Source organism: Sturnira hondurensis, unplaced genomic scaffold, assembly GCF_014824575.4.
Source record: "Sturnira hondurensis isolate 20B ecotype Veracruz unplaced genomic scaffold, ASM1482457v3 Scaffold0015509, whole genome shotgun sequence".
In the NCBI taxonomy this organism is placed as follows: domain Eukaryota; kingdom Metazoa; phylum Chordata; class Mammalia; order Chiroptera; family Phyllostomidae; genus Sturnira; species Sturnira hondurensis.
The window spans coordinates 11,790,688-11,809,970 of NW_028088140.1; the positions used below are offsets into that span (position 1 = coordinate 11,790,688).

General features: G+C 44.4%; 1 protein-coding gene across 4 annotated transcripts in view; it reads left to right on the top strand.

Annotated features, from left to right (window-relative positions):
* CACNA2D4 (calcium voltage-gated channel auxiliary subunit alpha2delta 4) overlaps positions 1-19,283 on the top strand; it is a 127,874-nt gene that overhangs the window by 64,405 nt on the left and 44,186 nt on the right. For all 4 annotated transcript variants that reach the window (XM_037064783.1, XM_037064784.1, XM_037064782.1 and 1 more), the window contains 6 exons: positions 1,726-1,771; positions 1,870-1,967; positions 3,595-3,688; positions 11,607-11,702; positions 13,667-13,794; positions 17,587-17,667. In XM_037064783.1, coding sequence (XP_036920678.1) covers positions 1,726-1,771; positions 1,870-1,967; positions 3,595-3,688; positions 11,607-11,702; positions 13,667-13,794; positions 17,587-17,667 — 543 coding nt within the window. The remainder of the gene's footprint in view (positions 1-1,725; positions 1,772-1,869; positions 1,968-3,594; positions 3,689-11,606; positions 11,703-13,666; positions 13,795-17,586; positions 17,668-19,283) is intronic.

Sequence of the window (19,283 nt, forward strand, 5' to 3'; positions counted from 1 at the left end):
AATAGAACCTCATTCTCTCACAGCTCTGGAGGCCAGGCACCCTCCAATGGCTCTCCTAGCCCCTGGTCAGGCAAGGCATTCCTTGGCTCACACAGCAGCTCTTCAATCTGCTCTCCATCATCACATGGCTTCACCTCTTGTGTGTGTCTTTTCCCTTTTCATAAGGACACCAGGAATCTTGGATTAGGGACCACTAATGACCTCATCTTAACTTGACTATATCTGCTGAGACCCTATTTCCATACCAGGTCACATTCACAGGTATTGGGGGTTAAGACTTCAACATATTATTTTGGGGGACACATCCAACCCATAACAGGGAACTTATGGGAACTGAACCTGAGAAAATGGCAGAGAAGGACCTCATCCTCCTTGATGCTGCCTGCTCAGACCTGAGCTCCTCGAGACAACAAAACCTGTATCCAGGACTCCTGGATACCTTAGGAAGTCCTTGGGACATGTCAGAAATCTATTCAAAGCCCACATTCTGTCTATTCTCCCTTTACCATCCCTTCAGTGTATCTATCTATCTGCCACTGCCCTCATCACTGTCACCTCTCTCCTAGAAAACCACAGTAGCCTCCAGCTGGTCACCTTGCCTCTTCTTTTCTTTGAACTTCTTTCTGCCACAGGGAAGTTTCTAAAACTGCAAAACTGGGTTGTGTTGCTACTACAGGACCTTCAATAGCCTTCTGCTTTTTTTCAGTGCTGCACACACTAAGCTTCAGGGTCTTCCCATACACTGTGCTCTCCCCCAAAATGCTATCCTCTCCAGCTCTCACACTTTTGTCCCATCTAACTCGCACTCACTCCTCAGGCCCCAGTGTACACACCACTCTTCCGGGAGCTGTCCCAGGCAGACCCATTCCCCCACCCAGGCCAGTTACATGCCAAGCTATGTGCTCCCATGTCCTCTGCTTTCACCCTTTTGCAGCACATGTCCGTGACATTGGAACACTCTACTTCTACTTTCTACTGGTCCCAAAACAAACTTCCTGAGTCTCCATGGTGTCTTCCTCCTTCCTCTGCTCTTCTTCCTCTATCTAGATATTCCCATCTTCATTGCTGCAGGGGATAGAAGATGCTACCCCTCACCCACTTCATGGAAGAGACCAACCAGTGTCCCAGCAACTTGAAATCAGAGGCTACTGGGCTTATGGGGCTTACCACAGGGAAAGGAGTGTCACCTTTTCACTGCCTGCCTGTGTCTGTGCCAGGCTAGGACTTCCTTTGCCACCTTGGCATGTCCATCATCCTTTCGTTCAATTTAGCAAACCTTAATCTTAGCACCTGTTTATTTTGAACACTGAAGGTGTTCAGTGGGGTTTTTTCTCATTCATTGACTCAAATGATGTACTCAGATCATGGTCAGTGTCAGTGTTGTGCTGGATATGAGGTTATAGAGATTGCACAAAACAGACCTGGCCCCTCTCTGGGCTCATCTTTTGACTGGTCATTTAGCTCAGTCTTGTATGATGAAGCTGAAATCACTGATTTGGAGGCAGACCTAAGAGGCAGGATAGCCATGAGGCAATGGGGAGAAAGGGCATTTCAGGAAGCAGAAGCAACATGAACAAAGGTGTGTTCTATGCAAACTCAGGCCCATCCTGCAGGGTGAGTGCCTACTCTGAGCTGAGGAAAATTCCTTGCACTTGTTTGTAAAGAATTCAGGTGCAATCCTCACACCAGGGTGAGCAGCATACTGAGAGTGAGCTCTGGTTTCAGGCCTACACGACCTTCTGCACCCGGATCTGACCCTGGCCAGTGACTGGTAAGCGGGAACCTCTGCACAAAGGAGGTGGAGTGAGAGAGGGAGGAAGGAAGGGAGGCAAAGGTTTGTGAGGTGACTTTGACTCCCCTGGGTTCCAGGATCTACTGTGTCACAGATATCGACCCAGACCACCGGAAGCTCAGCCAGCTGGAGGCCATGGTCCACTTTCTGATAGGACAGGACCCAGACCTGGAGTGTGAGTGCTGCCTACCCACTGAGGGCTTCCCTCTGGGATCCTGCAGATCAGGACTTTGCAGGAAGGGAAGGCTGGGAGGGTAAGGGAGGGCTGTCACATAGCTCTATCCTAGGAACTCGCTGATGGTTTAGGGAGGACAGAGAGAATTCCAAAGACAAAAGCAGAGCCAGTGTCATCATAGGGCCAAGCTGGTGACTAAGTATCCCTAGAACTGTGACACACAGGCATATCCCCATAGTCAGGGATTGGGATCTCTGTAAACCTCTCTCACCTGAGCACTGTTGAGGCCTTGAAGGGACACTCACAGAGTGTAAGGGCATCACCCTGGCCATCTGATCTGTCCCTATCACCACCTTGTGGTGGGCTTCCAGGCTGGCAGCTCACCTTTGAAGTCCTCAACCCTGCAGAGGAGGGCGTTTGACCAAACAGCCTCTTACAGCCTGTGGTCTATGACAGTTTTCTAACACCTGGTTCTCAGTCTGACCTTAAATTCCCCTTCACTAACTTAACCGGTGTAATTATGGGCCTACACCCTCATTGTGGTGCTTCTTCTCTCTCTTTGGGAGAAGAAGCAGGTCATTTTGTCACATAAGTATCACCACCAAGAGAAGACTCCACCTTCCATGCTGTCCCAACATTCATTCCATTAACAATTGTGCACTGAGTATGTCCTCTTTGCCAAGCCTGGGGCAGGCACTGTAGTACAGAGATGACCCAACCAGGCAAGGCCTTTGCTCTCATGAAGTTTGTAATCTAATCTCATGGGGAAACCATGCAATGAAGAAGCAAGCCCACATGTGGAGGAATAGGTTGTTACAGATTGTGCTGAATAGGAAAACATGGGCCCTGCTTTAAATGGATAGTCAGGGGAGGCCACCTCAGTCAGCCAGTGCCACTTACCACCCAAGTGGCTTCACTCTTCAAAAAGGGTATAGGACCTTTTTGAAAGGGTATAGGACCTTTTTTGGTGGTGATGAAGATGTTGTAAAACTAGACAGAAGTGAAGGCTGTGCATCACTGTGAATGTATGAAATGCCACTGAATTATATACTTTAAATTGGCTGATTTTATATATATGAATTTCATCTCAATAAAAATACTTTTAGTAGTCTACTAAAAATAAATACTTTAGTAGCCTACTTTAAAGATAGTGAGGGAAAAGAATGAGGCACCCATGCAAAGAATGGAGAGAAGAGCATCCTGACCGAGGGAAAAGCATATGTGGAAGCTCTGAGTCAAGTTCAAATTCACAGAACTGCAAAAGGCCAACATGTGTGAGGCCAAGTATCAAGGAGCAGAGCAATGAAAGTTCAAATGGAGGGTGAGCTGAGCACAGATAAAAGTCAGTTGTCGCTGAGGGGTTCTAATTTTACAGAATATTAGAACTAGAAAGAGCCTTAGAAATCATTTTGTTCTATTCACATGCTCTTTGGAGTTGATGAAATGAAGGCTGGAAGAGGTGAAATGACTTCCTCAAATTCGTGTAGATGGTTTTCCATATTCTAGATACATGCTTATGAGGCACATCTTGTTCCTTGAAGTTCAGAGTTTCTCAAAAGAGCAGATGAGCTATGTTTATAATCATGGGGAAAATAAGTGGATTGGTCTCCTTTGATTTTGCACCCAGGTGATGAGGAGCTGGTGCGGGAGGTACTGTTTGATGCAGTGGTGACGGCTCCCATGGAAGCCTACTGGACAGCACTGTCTCTCAACAGCTCAGAGTATGTACCGGTGGGGCTGAGGGATCCTGGAAGGGAAAGAGATTCTGGTCCCTGGCATTCCCTTGGCTGAACCACGGTCCCACCCATCAGCTGGCTGGCAGCCCTGGAGGTCACCCATGTCCTTTGGCCTAAAATGAACAGTGATGAGGGTGCAAAGATGTGAGGGAGTGATAGCAACATGCACCCAGCTCCAGTGAGAGCAGGGGCTCAGTAAAGCTTCTGCACACTGCACGGGCCACTGCCTCCCCTTGGAAGAAGCACCCTGAGCAGACGCCCTGGTCACAGGACCAAATCCCCTAACCCATATCACAGAAGCCCCATTCTAAGAACCCCTCTCTGGGGGTTGGGCTCTTGCTGTGAGAGCCCACCAGCCAAAGTGCCTTGAGAGCAGTTCAAGCAGATCAGTTCCTTGTCTCCAGCAGGAGAGGTCAAGACACCAGGAAGTGTATTTGACCCTTGGTATGTTCCAGTGCCTTAGATTTCCTCACTGCCTCTGCTGATCTTTGCCTGGTGCTATTGTGTTTAGTAGACAGATAGAAGAGATGTATGGCTTGTGTGTGTGAGAGGAGTGTGCATGCCTGCATGTGTGTGCACATGTGCATATATTAGCACATTAGTGTTTGGAAGGAGTGAGATATTAATGAGGTTAAGAATACAGTGGGCCACCCCTTGCTCCTGAATAGAAAGATTTAACATCAACATCATAAAGATACCCAACCTCCCCTAGACACTTGATAAATTAATTAATACTATCCTAATGAAAACAGTAACAGAATTACATAGGAATAATTACCTACTTTTTAAAAAGCAAGATGCAGAATACTTTGCATAGTGTGCTAACATCTCTATAAAAAGAAGAAAAAACATAGTATGAGTGTGTGCATTTACAAGGTGGGGCAAAACAGTTGTTTGTATGGAAAATAATACAGTAATTAACAAATAATAATACAATAAACTCTGTTTCATGTACACACAACTGTAAACCTACATTTTCCCCAGCCTGTATATGAAATACCTATGAAAGCCTGTTCTCATTGGTTGTGAAAGACAAGAAAAATGGGTAACTGAAACAGGGATGGGAGGAACACTTTATAACTTTTTGGTATAATTTTGAACCATGGGAATGTATTACCTATGCAAAATTAAATAAACTAAAAGCAAACAAAAAAAGAATACACTGGGCCAGGCACTATTCTTAGTACTTGGTGCATATCACATTGATTCTCACAACCACCCTACTATCATTATAGGTACTATCATTATCCCCATTTTACAAATGAGGAAACTAAGACAGACTGAGATAAGAAACTTGCCCAAGGCCAGGTGTTTCACATGTGGTGAAACTGGGCTCAAAATCAGGAAACCTGATTCCAGAGCCTCTAGACTCTTGGTCCCTGTGCTGTCCTACTTTCTACAGAGGGGTTGGAGAGAAAAGGCATGATCCTCATCTTTCCAATTTTAGAGATTAGCCAGACATGTTTTCAGTATTGAAAACCATTGAGGAACAAATATTCTTAACAAGGGTGTATATCAGAAAAGATGACTTAGAGAACTAATATAAATAGCATATTAATTAAGTTAAGAAGAAAAATCATATAATCACTCCCATAGACACAAAAAAGATATTTTAACAAATATTAATATCCATTTGTGTTTTTAAAAACCGCTCAATAAAATTAAATTTGATTTAAGCTAGAAAGTCAGTATCTGAATGGGACTAGAGGCTCTCTCAGTAAAGACAGAGGAAAAAGACAAGCCCAGTGTCCCTACTACCATTTAGTAAGGTCGGAAGCCATCCATTGGTGCAACCAGATAAAAGAATGCACCTAGAAGAAACAAAAAGTGAAAAGGAAGAAGCAAATGATCTCTGTTTAAGAAGATGATGTATTTATACATCTGGAAATGCCCCCCAAATTAACAGAAAATCTACTATAAACAATAAGAGAATTTAGTAGAGTAGCAGTTTGTAACATGCATACTGAAAAATTAATAGTCTTTATCTATACAAACAAAAACCAGATAGAAGATGTGATGTGGGAAGACCTATGTAGGAGAGCAAAATATAAAATATAACAAAATACCTTATCATAAGCTGTAAAAAATACCCCAAAATTTACATTAAAAATTATAAAGCACTCCTGAATAATGAAAAGTAGACTTGAATAAATGAAAAGATACTCAGTGTTTTTGGATAGGAAGACTCAATATCACAAAAATATTAATCCTCTGTAAGTTAATGTTATAAATTTAATGCAATCTCAATAAAAAATGCCATTAACAGCCCTGGCCAGTGTTGCTCAGTTGATTAGAGCATTGTCCCATAATCCCAAAGGTCTCAGGTTTGATTCCCTATCAGGGCACATGCCTAGGTTGCAAGTTCAGTCCCCAGTCAGGGTGTGTACAGGAGGCAGGCAGTTGATGTTTCATTCTCACATCTATGTTTCTCTGCCCTTCTATCTCCCTCCCTTCCCTTCCCTCTAAAATCAACAAGCATGTCTTCAGATGAGGAAAAAAGAGGAAAGAAAGAGAAAGAAGGAAGGAAGGAAGGAAGGAAGGAAGGAAGGAAGGAAGGAAGGAAGGAAGGAAGGAAGGAAGAAGAGAAGGAGGGAGGAGGGAATGGGGAGGGATGGAGGGAGGAAGGAAAGAAGGAAGGAAGAAAGAGAGGAAGGAAAGGTGGTCTGACCAACATATTAAAATACATTACAAAGTCTATACAACTTATAAATTGTGGTCAATATTCATGAATAGACAGGCAGACCAAGGGAAGAGAATAGAAAATCCACAAAGTCATCTAAGTGCATGTAGAAATTTAGTCTATGGCAAAGTCATTATGTCAAGTGAGTAAGGGAAAGATGGACTTTTTAATAACTGGTTTGAGAGCCATATGGAGAATGATAAAATTATATTCTTGCCTCACCCATAGAGCTGGGTAAAGTTTAAATGAATCAGAGAGTTAAATGTAAAAAAAAAATGAAACCATAAGAGTACTAAAAGGAAACATGAGCCAAGTCCTATAAAATCTAGGAGTGAGGAAATCTTTCCCAATGATGACTCAAAATCAGAAACAATAGGAAATGACTGATTCATTTAACAACATTAAATTATTTATTTAGCAAATTAAAAACATGAGCAAAGTCAAAAGAGAAATGACAAACCAGAAAAAAGTATTTTCAACTTGTAAGACAAATAAAAGGTTATTATCCCTATATTATGTTTTCATGGTACATAAAGAACTTCCAAAGCAGAGAAGTAGAAGACCAACCACTCTATAGGAAAAATGACCAATAGATATGGACCAAGAGGATACATGCAAAGAGTCCTTAAATATATGAAAAATTCTCAATACGTTTTGTAAAAAAAATGAAAATTCAGACTATACCAAGGTTGTATTTGTCACTTAGACTGATAACCATCTAAGTTTGTTGATGTGCATGGTTGACCAGCCATGGGGAATCAGGCAATCTAGTACATTGTCAGTGGGAATACAAAACATTTCAAAGCTTATGGAGGGGAATTGGGCAATATTTTTAAAAAGTACACATTGTATGTTATACTTTGACCCAGCATTTCTACTTCTAGGACTGTATCTCCAAAATATATGAGTAAAAATAGGAAAAGATATACACATAAGCTATTCAATACAGTATAATTTATAACAGCAAATGGTTGAAAATAACCTAAATTTCCATCTTTAGGAGCCTAGTCAAATAAATCATGGTAGATCCACATATTGGAATACTATATAGCTATAAGAAAATGAGAATTGTCTCATAGCAGTCAGACAAGAACATAATTAAATGCATTGAAATTGGAAAGGAAGAAATAAAACAATCATTATTTGCAGATGACATGATACTACCTATAGAGCCCTAATGATTCCACCAAAAAAAAAAAAAAACTATGAGAACTCATAAATGAATCCAGTAAAGTTGCAGGATACAAAATTACTATTCGGAATCAGTTGTATTTCATACACTAATAAACTATCAAAAAGAGAAATTAAGAAACAGTGCCATTTTTAGTTGCATCAAAAAGAATAAAATACTTACAAGCAGATAAACTGAGAAGAACAACTGGGGAGTGAGACAGCCCATGCAACCCAGGGTCCCAGCATGGGGAAATAAAGCCTCAAAACCTCTGACTGTAAAAACCTGTGGGAACCGCAGCAGGGGGAGAAACTTCTAGCCTCGCAGGAGAGTTCATTGGATAGATCCACAGGATCTAGAACATACACAAACCCACACACCCGAGAATCAGCACCAGAAAGATCCAATTTGCTTGTGGGTAGCAGAGAAAGTGACTGGAAGCTGGCCGAGAACAAAGCAAGCAGCATTGTTCCCTCTCTAACCCCTCCCCTACATACAGCATCACAGCACAGCAACATGGGTTGCCCACCCTAGTGAATACCTAAGGTTCCACCCCTTACAAAGTAGCAGGTGTGCCAAGACAAAGAAATATGCCCCAAATAAAAGAACAGATCAAAGGTCCAGAAAAAATACAACTAAGAGACGAAGAGATAGCCAACCTATCAGGTGCACAGTTCAAAGCACTGGTGATCAGGATGCTCACAGAAATGGTTGAGTATGGTCACAAAACAGAGGAAGAGTGAAGGCTATCCGATGTGAAATAAAGGAAAATGTACAGGGGAACCAATAGTGATGGGAAGGAAACTGGGACTCAAACCTACAGTGTGGACCAGAAAGAAGAAAAAAACAACCAAACAGAAAAGAATAAAGTAACAAGAATCCAAAAAAAATGAGGAGAGGCTTAGGAACCTCCAGGACATTTTTAAACATTTCAACATCCAAATTATATGAGTAGCAGAAGGAGAAGAGGAAGAGAAACAAGTGGAAAAGTTATCTGAACAAATAATAAAGGAGAACTTCCCCATTCTGGCAAAGGAAATAGACTTCCAGGAAATCCAGGAAGCTCAGAGAGTTCTGAAGAAGTTGGGCCCAAGGAAGAATACACCAAGGCACATCATAATTACACTACCCAAGATTAAAATGAAGGAGAGAGTCCTAGAAGCAGCATAAGAAAAGGGAACAGTTACCTACAAGGGTATTCCCATCAGACTGTCAGCTGATTTCTCAAATGAGACCTTACAGGCAAGAAGAGGCTGGAAAAAAGTATTCCAAGTCATGAAAGGCAAGGACCCACACCCAAGATTGCTCTATCCAGCAAAGCTTTCATTTAGAATGGAGGGGCAGATAAAGCACTTCTCAGATAAGGTCAAATTCAAGGAGTTCATCACCAAACCCTTACTATATGAAATTTTCAAGGGATTTATCTAAGAAAAAGGAGATAAAAAATATGAACAGTATAATGACAGCAAACTCACAATTATTAACAGCCACACCTAAAACAAAGACAAAAGCAAACTAAGGAAACAACTAGAACAGGAACAGAAACACAGAAATGGAGATCACATTGAGGGTTTAGCAACAGGGCAATCAGAGGAGGAGAGAGGGGGAAAAGGTACAGAGAATAAGTAGTATAGATGGTAGGTAGAAAATAAAAAGGGGAGGGCAAGAATAATATAGGAAATATAGAAGCCAAAGAAGTTATATATATGACCCATGGACATGAACTAAAGGGGGGGAATGTGCAGGTGGAAGGGGATTGAAGGGGGGAAATGGGACAACTGCAATAGCATAATCAATAGAAATATATGTTAAAAAAGAAAAGAAAATTCATTCAAATTGGAAAGGAAGAAGTAAAACTTTTTATTTGCAGATGACATGGTATTGTATTTAGAAACCCCTTAAGACTACACACACACACACAAACTGTTAGAACTAATAAAACAAATTCAGTAAAGTTGCAGAATACAATATCAACATGCCAAAATCAGTTATTTTCTACATTAATAACAAACTATCAGAAAGAAAAGTTGAGAAAACAATTTCATTTACAATGACATCAAAAGAATAAAATACTTAAGAACAAATTTTACCAAGGAGGTAAAAAACCTATACACTGAAAACTATAAAACATTGAAGAAGGAAATTTTAAAAGACACAAATAAATATAAAGATATTCCATGCTCATGAACTGGAAGGATTTATATTGTTAAAATGCCCATACTAGCCAGAGCAATCTAAAGAGTCAATGCAGTATCTATCAAAGTTCCAAGGGCATTTTTCACAGAAATAAAACAATCTTAAAATTTGTATGAAACAACAAAAGACCCCAAATAGCCAAAGCACTTTTAAGAAAGGACAAAGCCAGGAGCATTTCATTTCCTGATCCTGATTTCAAACTATATTATAAAGCTATAGTAATCAAAACTGTGATATTGGCATACAAACAAACACATAAATCAATGGGACAGGATAAAGTCACATACATAATTTATGACAAAGGAGCCAAGAATATACAATGGGGAACAGATAGACTCTCCAAAAAATGGTGTTAGGAAAACCAGACAGCCATAGGCAAAAGAATGAAACTCAATCATTATCTTACATCAATCACAAAAATCAGCTCAACATGTATTAAACGTTTTGAACATAACACTTGAAACCATAAAATTCTAAGAAGAAAACATAGGGGATAAGTTCCTTGACACCAATCTTGGCAAAGATTTTTTGGATTTGATACCAAAAGGAAAGGAAGCTAAAACAAAAATAAACAAGTGGCACTACATGCAACTAAAAAAGAACAATCACAAAATGAAAAGGCAACCTATGGAATGGAACAAAATATTTGCAAATCACTTATCTGATAATGGGTTAATATGCAAAATAAAGAACTCACAACTCGGTAGCAAAAAAATATTTTTTAAGGACAGATCTGAATAAACATCTTTCCAAAGGAGATGCATAATGGCCAGCAGGTACATGAAAAAATGCTCAACATCACTAATCATTGGAGAGAAGCAAATCAAAACCACATGAGATATTTATTACCTCATCCCTATCAGAATGTCATAAAAAAGACAAGTGATAACAAGAATTAGCACTGATAATAGTGTGGATCCTGAGAAAAGTTTCTCCTGGTGGCAAACTGGGCTCAAATTAAAACCAACACAAAACAGCCTCGCAGCTAAGTGACATATGCCAGATATGTGCAATCTTAAAAAAAAAAAAGAAACAAAATCAGAGCTGCCAAGTGGTTGCTGTGTGGTGGGGAAATGGGGCAAGGTAGTAAAAGGGCACAGGTGTTTAGTTATGAGATGACTAAGGTCTGAGGATCTGACATAAAACATGATGACTGTAGTGCTAATGCTGTATTGTGTCACTGAAATTTGCTAAGAGAGTAGAGTTCAAATGTTCTCACACACAGGAAGATAAATATGTGAGGTGATAGGTGTGTTAATTAACTGGGAGGGGGAAGCCTCTCACAATGCAGATGTACATCAAACCAAGACAATGTACACTTAAAATATCTTATAATTCTATGTCAATAAAGCTGAAATTTAAAAAAAGAGAGAAAGAGATGATGACTACCACCCTGGTGCATTACCATAACAATATGTCTTTGAGACCATGAAAAAAATTGGTTGTGCATCAGCTGGCTAATGGATTTTTTTTCATATCTATTGGCAAGGTTATGAATTCCAGCAGGATTGCTTAGGTTAGTGTCGACAGTGTGAGTATGCAAAAAGAGCTCAAGTGTGAAGTGCTGGGTATGTGCTGGTCATGAGAAGGTACTATCACTTAGGTCCCAAGACAAAAATCTCTTCCTGAGGCCCCCAAAAGCTGAGTGGACAGATCAGGAGCTAGAGCTGAAGAAGCAGAGAAGCATATGATAAGGGGACCCCATTAACAGGAAGGGTGCTGCCCAGCAGAGCCCTACCCCCAGCCAGATATTCAGGTGCTAGAGGGCCTTTGGAGTCTTCCCTTCTCCAGGTGCCCTCCTCCTGGACCTACCACTGTGCTGTATGGTGGTGACACCTGCTCTGTCTGCCTCACAGGGACTACCAGCACGTGGCAGACATGGCCTTCCTAGGTACCCGGGCTGGCCTCCTCAGAAGCAGCATGTTCGTGAGCTCTGAGAAGATCTCCAATAAGTAAGTCTGCTGGGTGGGGCAGGCAGGGACAGGACTCCTGGAATGCAAGGAGCCCGGAAGAGGTGCAGTTTGCAGAGTGGGAGGGTCAGAAAGTTAACAGTTCCACCCAGGCTTGGACGCACCCCGGGGCTACCCCCAGGAGGGAGGGCAGCCCAGTCCATCAAGAGAGACCGGGAGACCTTGATGTTGGAAAGGTTAGTCAGAGGTTCACTTCCACAGAGGGAAACCCAGAAATTGTTTTCCCGAAGGGGCAGGTCTCTACATGACAGCCTAAATCTTCTGGCTGCAATCCATCCTTTCTTGGCATCCCTCCATCCCCTAAGTCCACAGTTCTTACCTGAGGGTGATTTGTACCCACCCCAGGGGCACTGAGCAATGTCTGGAGACATTTTTGGTTGTAGAAACTGGAGGAGGGGCACTTATTACTGGCATTTAGTGGGCAGAAGCCAGGGATGCTGCTAACCATCAGATGGCACCCGGGACAGCTCCTGACAACACCTAGCATTGAGACTGAGAAACCTTGCTCCAAGAAAAGCCTGGTTCCAGGAGAGTCCTGCTATGCCCAGGGCCCAGCCAGCCCTGTGTCCTCCCCACTGAGTGCTGCAGCAAGGGGTGAGTGGGAGCTCAGAGGAGCGTCAGGAAGGGGAGGGGATGAGCAGAGTTACCTGTGCTCTGCAAACCATGAGACTGAAATAAATAGGTTAGGCAGGGCCACTATAGGCATCTAGAGGAGAAGAACTGAGGAGGCTCCTGAGCACACTTGACCCCACAGTCCTCACTTCCCACCCACTGACCATTTCTCCCACTAAATCCAAGCACACTTAGCAATGGAGAGCCATCTTTGAGCTTCTTCTAGGACTCTGGGACAGATCCACACTTGCTAGAAAGATGAGTCTTTCTAGGAAAACAAATGGAGTTTCTCTCCCCTCTCCTTACCTCCCCTCATTCCCTCAGAAGGGGAAACAGAGAAGCATGCTTCCTTGCTACCCTTTCCCAGGGCCCTGGCAGAGACTAGCAACGAGGTCAGATGGACTGGACCGATAGGAAACTGTGGGTGTGCCCTGAGGCCTTGACCAGTGTAGGAAACTTTCCTACCCAAGCTCATTACCCACTCATACCTCCTCACCCCCTTAAACTGTACTCCAGTCAGAAAACACACGTGTTTTTGTTGAGCCAATGTTGGACAAATGCACTACACCTGACAGTGCAAAGGAAGAAAGAGTCTTGGCATTCCCCTATGCCCTCTCTCTCTAAAAGACTTCTGAAAATGGAAGAGGGAAGTCTCAGATAGACAGGTCCAGCCACCGTGAATGGCCTCACATGCCCTGCACAGCTCCCTTCCCCTACACTGTGATGCAACTGGCAGCCCAGGAACTGCAACGAGGCAGGTCTGCTTCTGGAACATGTACACCAAGCAGTCTCAAAATTCCACCTCAACCATCCACTTTATGGGTTACCCACAGTAATGTATCTAATCCCCACCAAATTCTCCCTGCCTCCTACTCTGCTTCTGGACCAACACTCTCTTCTGCCAGCTGCTGTGTGTTCAGGGAATTCAAAACCATAATTAGCAAGATAAAACTGCCCAAAAAGAGAAAACTCATGATGCATTCTAAAACCTAGAGGCAATGGCTTTGAAGTAACCACTTAAGGGGAATTTATGCTCCTGTATTAGCTCAGTTTGGAGGTGACTATACAGTTTCCTCACTCAGACATGCCAATCAGCCAGACAAGAATAAATGAGGCTATATCCAAAAATAAATAAATAAATAAACCTTGAAGGCCAAGCCATTTACATAAGAATGAAAAGTAGTCTTTCAAAATACAAGCCTCATACCTCTTCTAGCTACTAATGTGCCATCAGATGTAATGACATTTGACAACATTTGACATTTGACATTTGACAAAAAGAGTGAAATGTGTTCCCAGATTTGAAGGTAAGAACCAAATCTTTCTCCTTGCAGGAAGTTTCTGACCCCTGAAGACGAGGCCAGCATGTTCACCATGGACCACTTCCCTCTGTGGTACCGCCAGGCTGCTGAGCAGCCTGCTGGCAGTTTTGTCTTCAACCTCCATTCTACAGAGGAGCCAGGTAACCCACACCCTGTGCCGCTGGGCCAGGCGGGACCAGGGCATCCCTCCTCCTCCTGTGCTCTTAGTGATATAAAGCAGAACGTCCAGACCTCAGGGTTCTCTCCTACCTTCCTCCTGGCACATGAGGAAGGTAGGAGAGAAATTTGAGAAATTTGAGAAAGCTCACTGGGGCCTTACCACACATCTTGTCTATACCCTGCTTATAGGATGGGTCATTGTATTCCCTGGGCAGAGGTCAGAGTTGGCTATTAAAAATCCATCATGGAACAAAAGAAAGAGATCTAACCAAAAGTCAAGAAGAACTGGATTCTAGCCCAAATTCCAAATAGAAGGATATTGGACAAGTTAATCTCTAATATTCTTCTATTTCTAAACATCTGAGTATCCTTGAAAGTTCTTTAAACCACCCAGGTGAAAGTAATACTTTATTCCACAGGACATGGCCCATACTTGCTGAGGCCACTGCCCCCCACAGCTCTCCTTCTTCTAAAACAGGGGAAGTGGCCTGGGCTCTGCTCCCTGGAGTTTCCCAGGGGCGGCAACACTGGGCTCCTGGCCTGAGCCTCAGAAACTTCCTGTAATAATGGGGTGCCTCCCACTGGCAGGCCATGATGGGTCTGGGGCTTGAAAGGTTGGAGGTAGGGCAGACAAGGCCAGGCCCCGTGGACCAAGCCAGCAAACCCTTACTAGTCCAAGGACCAGGAAGGGTTTCAGAGCTGCAGACACCCAACTCCCCCAGGCCCCACTCTGAAAAATGGCCCCAAAAGGAAAAATTAAGTGACTTTAGCAGAGCACCAACAAAATAGTAGAATGCTTAGAACAGAAAGGAGCTTTGGAGGACACACAGCCTCACACTCTTGACTTACACGTAAAGAGACTGACCTACAGAGGTGGAAAGCCTTGTCCAGGGGTCCAGGAGTTTGAGCAGAGCAAGCTGTCCACAAGGTCACCTCTGGGGAGGCTGATCCCATCACAGGAGAGCAAGAGGGCCTAGAAAGTATCCACACCCAGGTCAGAGCTGAGGAGGAGGAGGGACAGAAGAAGGTGAGGGGAGGACTGAAAACATCCAAAAGGAGAGGGGCAGGCTGGGAGCCGACTGAAATGAAGGGTTGCACTTCCCCTTCAAGATGTCTCCCACCAAAACCCTTCTGGACATCATTTCCACCATAGCCATCCTCCGGCTTCCTGATGGAGAAATGCCCCCAGCTGACAGCCAGGGAGGCCCAAGCTTCCCTGGGCTCCTCCAGAGTTGCAACAGCAAGGAGGCAGTCACCTCTGTGTCTTTTGGGTGCCTTTTTCTCCTTGTGCTTAAGTCTTCCACTCCATCCTGTGCCTGTTCTTTTCACCTGAGGTATCACTAACTTGATTTACAAAATTCCTTACTACACATAGCACACTTAATCTGCACAACCTTATAAGGTAAGTGCTGTTATCACACCTCTTCTTATACAGGGAAAATCTGAGGCTGAGAGAAGTTCTGTGTCTTGCCCAGGGTCACACAGCAAGAGAATCACAGAGCCCAGCCTAAAACCAGTGTCTGCCCACAGAAGTTCAGGCTCTTTTACTGTACCAAGTGGAAGGCAAGAAGGGGGTGGGGGCAACAGGGAGTGCGGTTGCTCCTAGTGAAAGCTCAGAGGGAGGTTCTCAAAGCCAAGGTGAAGGTCTGCCTCCACATTGCCCACCCTGAGCCAGAATGAGGCAGCTCTTTCTTCCTGGCACCATCTACAGCAGCACCAAGGACTCCCTGAGGAGGGACTCCCACAGGGTTTTGGGGCCATCCTCTGGCCCCTGGCCCCAGCCCAGGATGATGCTCTCTGCTGCCAGCATTGTCACTGGGAGGTGCCTGCTGATTGCTGGGGGAGCTTTTTGTGGTGGTGAGGTAGGAGGGTGGGTGGGTGCAAACTGAGCCACGAGAAGGGAGGGAAGCTGGTGACCCAAAAAGAAGGCCCATTGAGTTGGGAGGTAGGAGCTCACTCTTTTTTCACACCCTTCCTCATGCATATGTTTAGAGACACGTGGACACCTCTGCACACGCCCATTCTCCCCCAAAGAAAGAAAACAACAATTTTATTTTAGGGGGAGGAGGAGCCCCAAGGAGGCAGAGGAGTCAGCTCAGGGGGCCTAAAGGCTTCCCTCTGCCTCTCCGTGCTCACACCACTGCCCTTTGACTGGGCCTGGTGGGTTGAGCCTGCCTACAGCTCTGTCTTTTGTCAGTGCCCAAGAAACTCACCAGCATGGAGCAAAGTCTCTCAGGCCTGCTCCACCAGCAAGTGGTAGCCCGCTCATTCACCCCAAGTGCTGGACCAAGTAGCTGCTAGGTGACCCAGGTGCTGACACTCCTGATGTCCCCAGAGACTGTCATTATGGTCCCCATATCTTCATGTGGGTGTTTCCCACAGCCTATGGAGCATACATACAATGGAATGTCTGTCCGGGAAAGTAGCCTGGGGGCCTGGAGAAAACCACAGGAGGTTGGTCAGCCACCTCAGTATCTTCCAGAAATTTCTAGAAGCAAGGTGACAAAGCCTACTTTATCTATTGTGGTCCCTTGCAGTTTCTTCATGGCAAATTCCTACAATCCAGACAACTTCACACATTTCAGGTTCCTGGAATCTGAGTAATTTTAAAATTCTGTGGGTTATGTGATTATAGCAAAGTGGGATAGGCAATCACAGCAAAATAGCAGATAGAAGAAACCAGTGGTTGATTTAACTTCCATTTCAAATGACACTGCAAAAACAACCAACGCACAAGATTCTCATGACCTGTTTGTTTCAATGTTTCACATAACGTTTTAACAGGAAGCACATGATCAAATTTTGCCTCTTTCTTGGAATGTTTAGTGCTGAAATTTGATCTGTAGATATAAGAGTGCTCTGGAAAGCTAATCCAGGCCCATGAATGGGTGAGAATTAAGATGCTGAGGTCATGTACTAGCCTCGGCTAGTACATGTACCAGCTCAGACCCAGAAGCTCTGTTTAACGTAGAGCTGAAGCTGCCACCCACATGTTGTACCTTCAGTGGCCTGATTCCTAAAAGAGGTAGAAAAGCAACTCGAGGAAAGTCCCTTGCCCTTCAGGAGCCTGGAAGAGTGTCCTAGAAGAGCAGAATCCAGCTGCAAAGCCAGGGAAAGACATGACTGGACAGTGGTGTGGTGGTGGTGAGTGGGCTACCAACAACCAGGATTTACAGAGAGCCTCAGATGTGTAGGCTCCAGCCAGTCAGCCTTCTGTGCCTGATGCAGCCCCAGCAGCTAGCTTCCTGAAGGGGCTGTCAGGGTCACCCTGACTCATGGGACTGATAAAGAACAATCCAGGATCTGCTACTACCAAGTCTTGGGGTGCAGCCTGTCCTTTTTCTAGAATGAGTCACCTGATGCAACGCAACTCTTCTGGTTGGAAGCTGTGTCAATAGAACAGTCACAGCAGGGTCCCCGAGCTCACATGAGCAGCAAGCAGACAGATTCACTGCCAGAGACAGAGAAAACTCAGTGTCCTAGTGACACTGGCAGTACTGCGTTGTCCAGGTGGGTAGGGCCACAACACACACCTATTTATCTATCAGGTTCAGATTTGCACAGACAGGGGACAGTGCCTGGGCCTCAGGAGGCACTTGGCCAAGATCAAGGTCAGTGGTGGCAGAGCCATCACAGCAACAACTTCCTCAAACACCCCCTCAATGATCCAAGGATATCCTCACCTAGTATTTATACTTATCTGCTTGGCCAACCCCAAACACTGCTCTTTTCCAGCTGCTGAGAAAGTGACTGGGCAACTTTTGTTTCCCCAGAAGGTTCGGGTGAGCCGGTGGTGGTAACAGCAAGCACAGCTATAGCTGTGACTGTGGACAAGAAAACAGCCATTACTGCAGGTAGGGGCTGCCCTTTGTGCCACTGAGCCTGGGAAGTTGTGAGTCAATGTCAAGAATAAGTCACATGGTAATAGCAGGAGGACTTCTGCCTATGGTCTGCATGGGTCACAGTCCTTGGCTGTAAGTTTTCCCAGGTGAGGGTACTGGGTCTTCCTAAGCTATTTTGTCTATAAAGCAGTAAAGTCTTAGATCTAAAAGAGTTTGTGAAACGAGTAAAATGAAGCCCAGAGAGGTTAAGAGTTCTGCTGAAGGTCACACAGGACAGAGACTACAACCCAGAACTTCTTTCCACCCCTCAGCATGCTGCTTCCCTCTTCCACCACCTTGGGTCTAGTATCCCTCTGAAGAAAGAACAGGACTGTGACTCAAATCCTAAAATAAGAACTCAGTATGTGTGCTCAGCATGTGCCAGGCACCTAGGAATCTGTCAATGCATGTTTTCATTCAGCCCTGGGAAGCCAAAATCCAGTAAAGCAAAGACTTTTGGCTTCATTTTACAGATGAAGAAACTGAGACACAGAACAGTTATTTGCCCAAAGTCTTATAGCTAATGATTGATGAAGCTAGAAATTAAACTCAGATCACCTCTCATAAGGCCTGGGTTCACTATCCTGTGTTACCATTTGCCTCAAATGTGATAAGAGCACCCAGTGACTCTCACAAGCTCCCTTGGCTTTGTTGCTTCTTAGTACCTAAAAACCCTTGGTTATCTCTGTCTTATTGTCTAAGAGCTATCAGGCCTGAGTGATGAAGCCTCCTTGTCCTGCTTCCCAGGAACCCCTTAACTTCCCAGGAGGGACTCAGCAGCTAGAGTGGGGCTAAGCAGGCGAGATCTGTGCACCTTCTCCCCTCAGGCTGAATGTAGGGTAAAGGGGATGGATGAACAGGCTGGGCTCAGGCAGAAAGGGTCAGACCCTGCCTTCCTGTCCCAAGGAGGGCCCAGGGCCCTCCTGAGTCAGACTCCTTTCCTCCTGCTTTCTCCCTGAGGATGAGAGGTGAGGGACAATGACTTGGTTTGATGTTGCTTGGCACCCATGTTAGGAAACACTGGCACCATGGACAGTCTGCAGGATGCACAGCACAACATTTAGAAGGTACCCAGGCCATTTTGACCACCCTTTTTTTCCCTTAGTCCATGGCAGGCTAATTCTAAACCCATTCCTGGGCCAAATTATGACCCCAAATTTGTCTCCTTAAAGACTGTTCTATGGTCCCAGCTGAGTCTGTACCTGTCCTTCTCCCTTCACATCATGGGCCTTCTCAGCTCCCACACACCTCAAAGTCTAGGAAAGAGAATGAATACAGGGTCAGGCTGCTGGCTCTGCTATCCTGCACTCTCCAATTATTTGAAGTCTTTTTTAACTCAGAGCTGAACTGGAGCTGTAAGGGGTTGCCATAGAAACTGTGTCCTTCCTGGTGCCTCCAGTTTAGTGCACTGCAGACAATCCCTCTGACACTCTGGGGTGCATACATATGGCAAGAAGAAGAGGAGGCACTGGATACCTGATATTTTCATTATTTGGGGAGTCTCCTTTTTTAATTTCCTCCCCCTGGCCTATGGCTCAGCCTCCCTGATCCTGGGGCCTATGGGGGCCTATAGCTCAAGACAGGGTAGG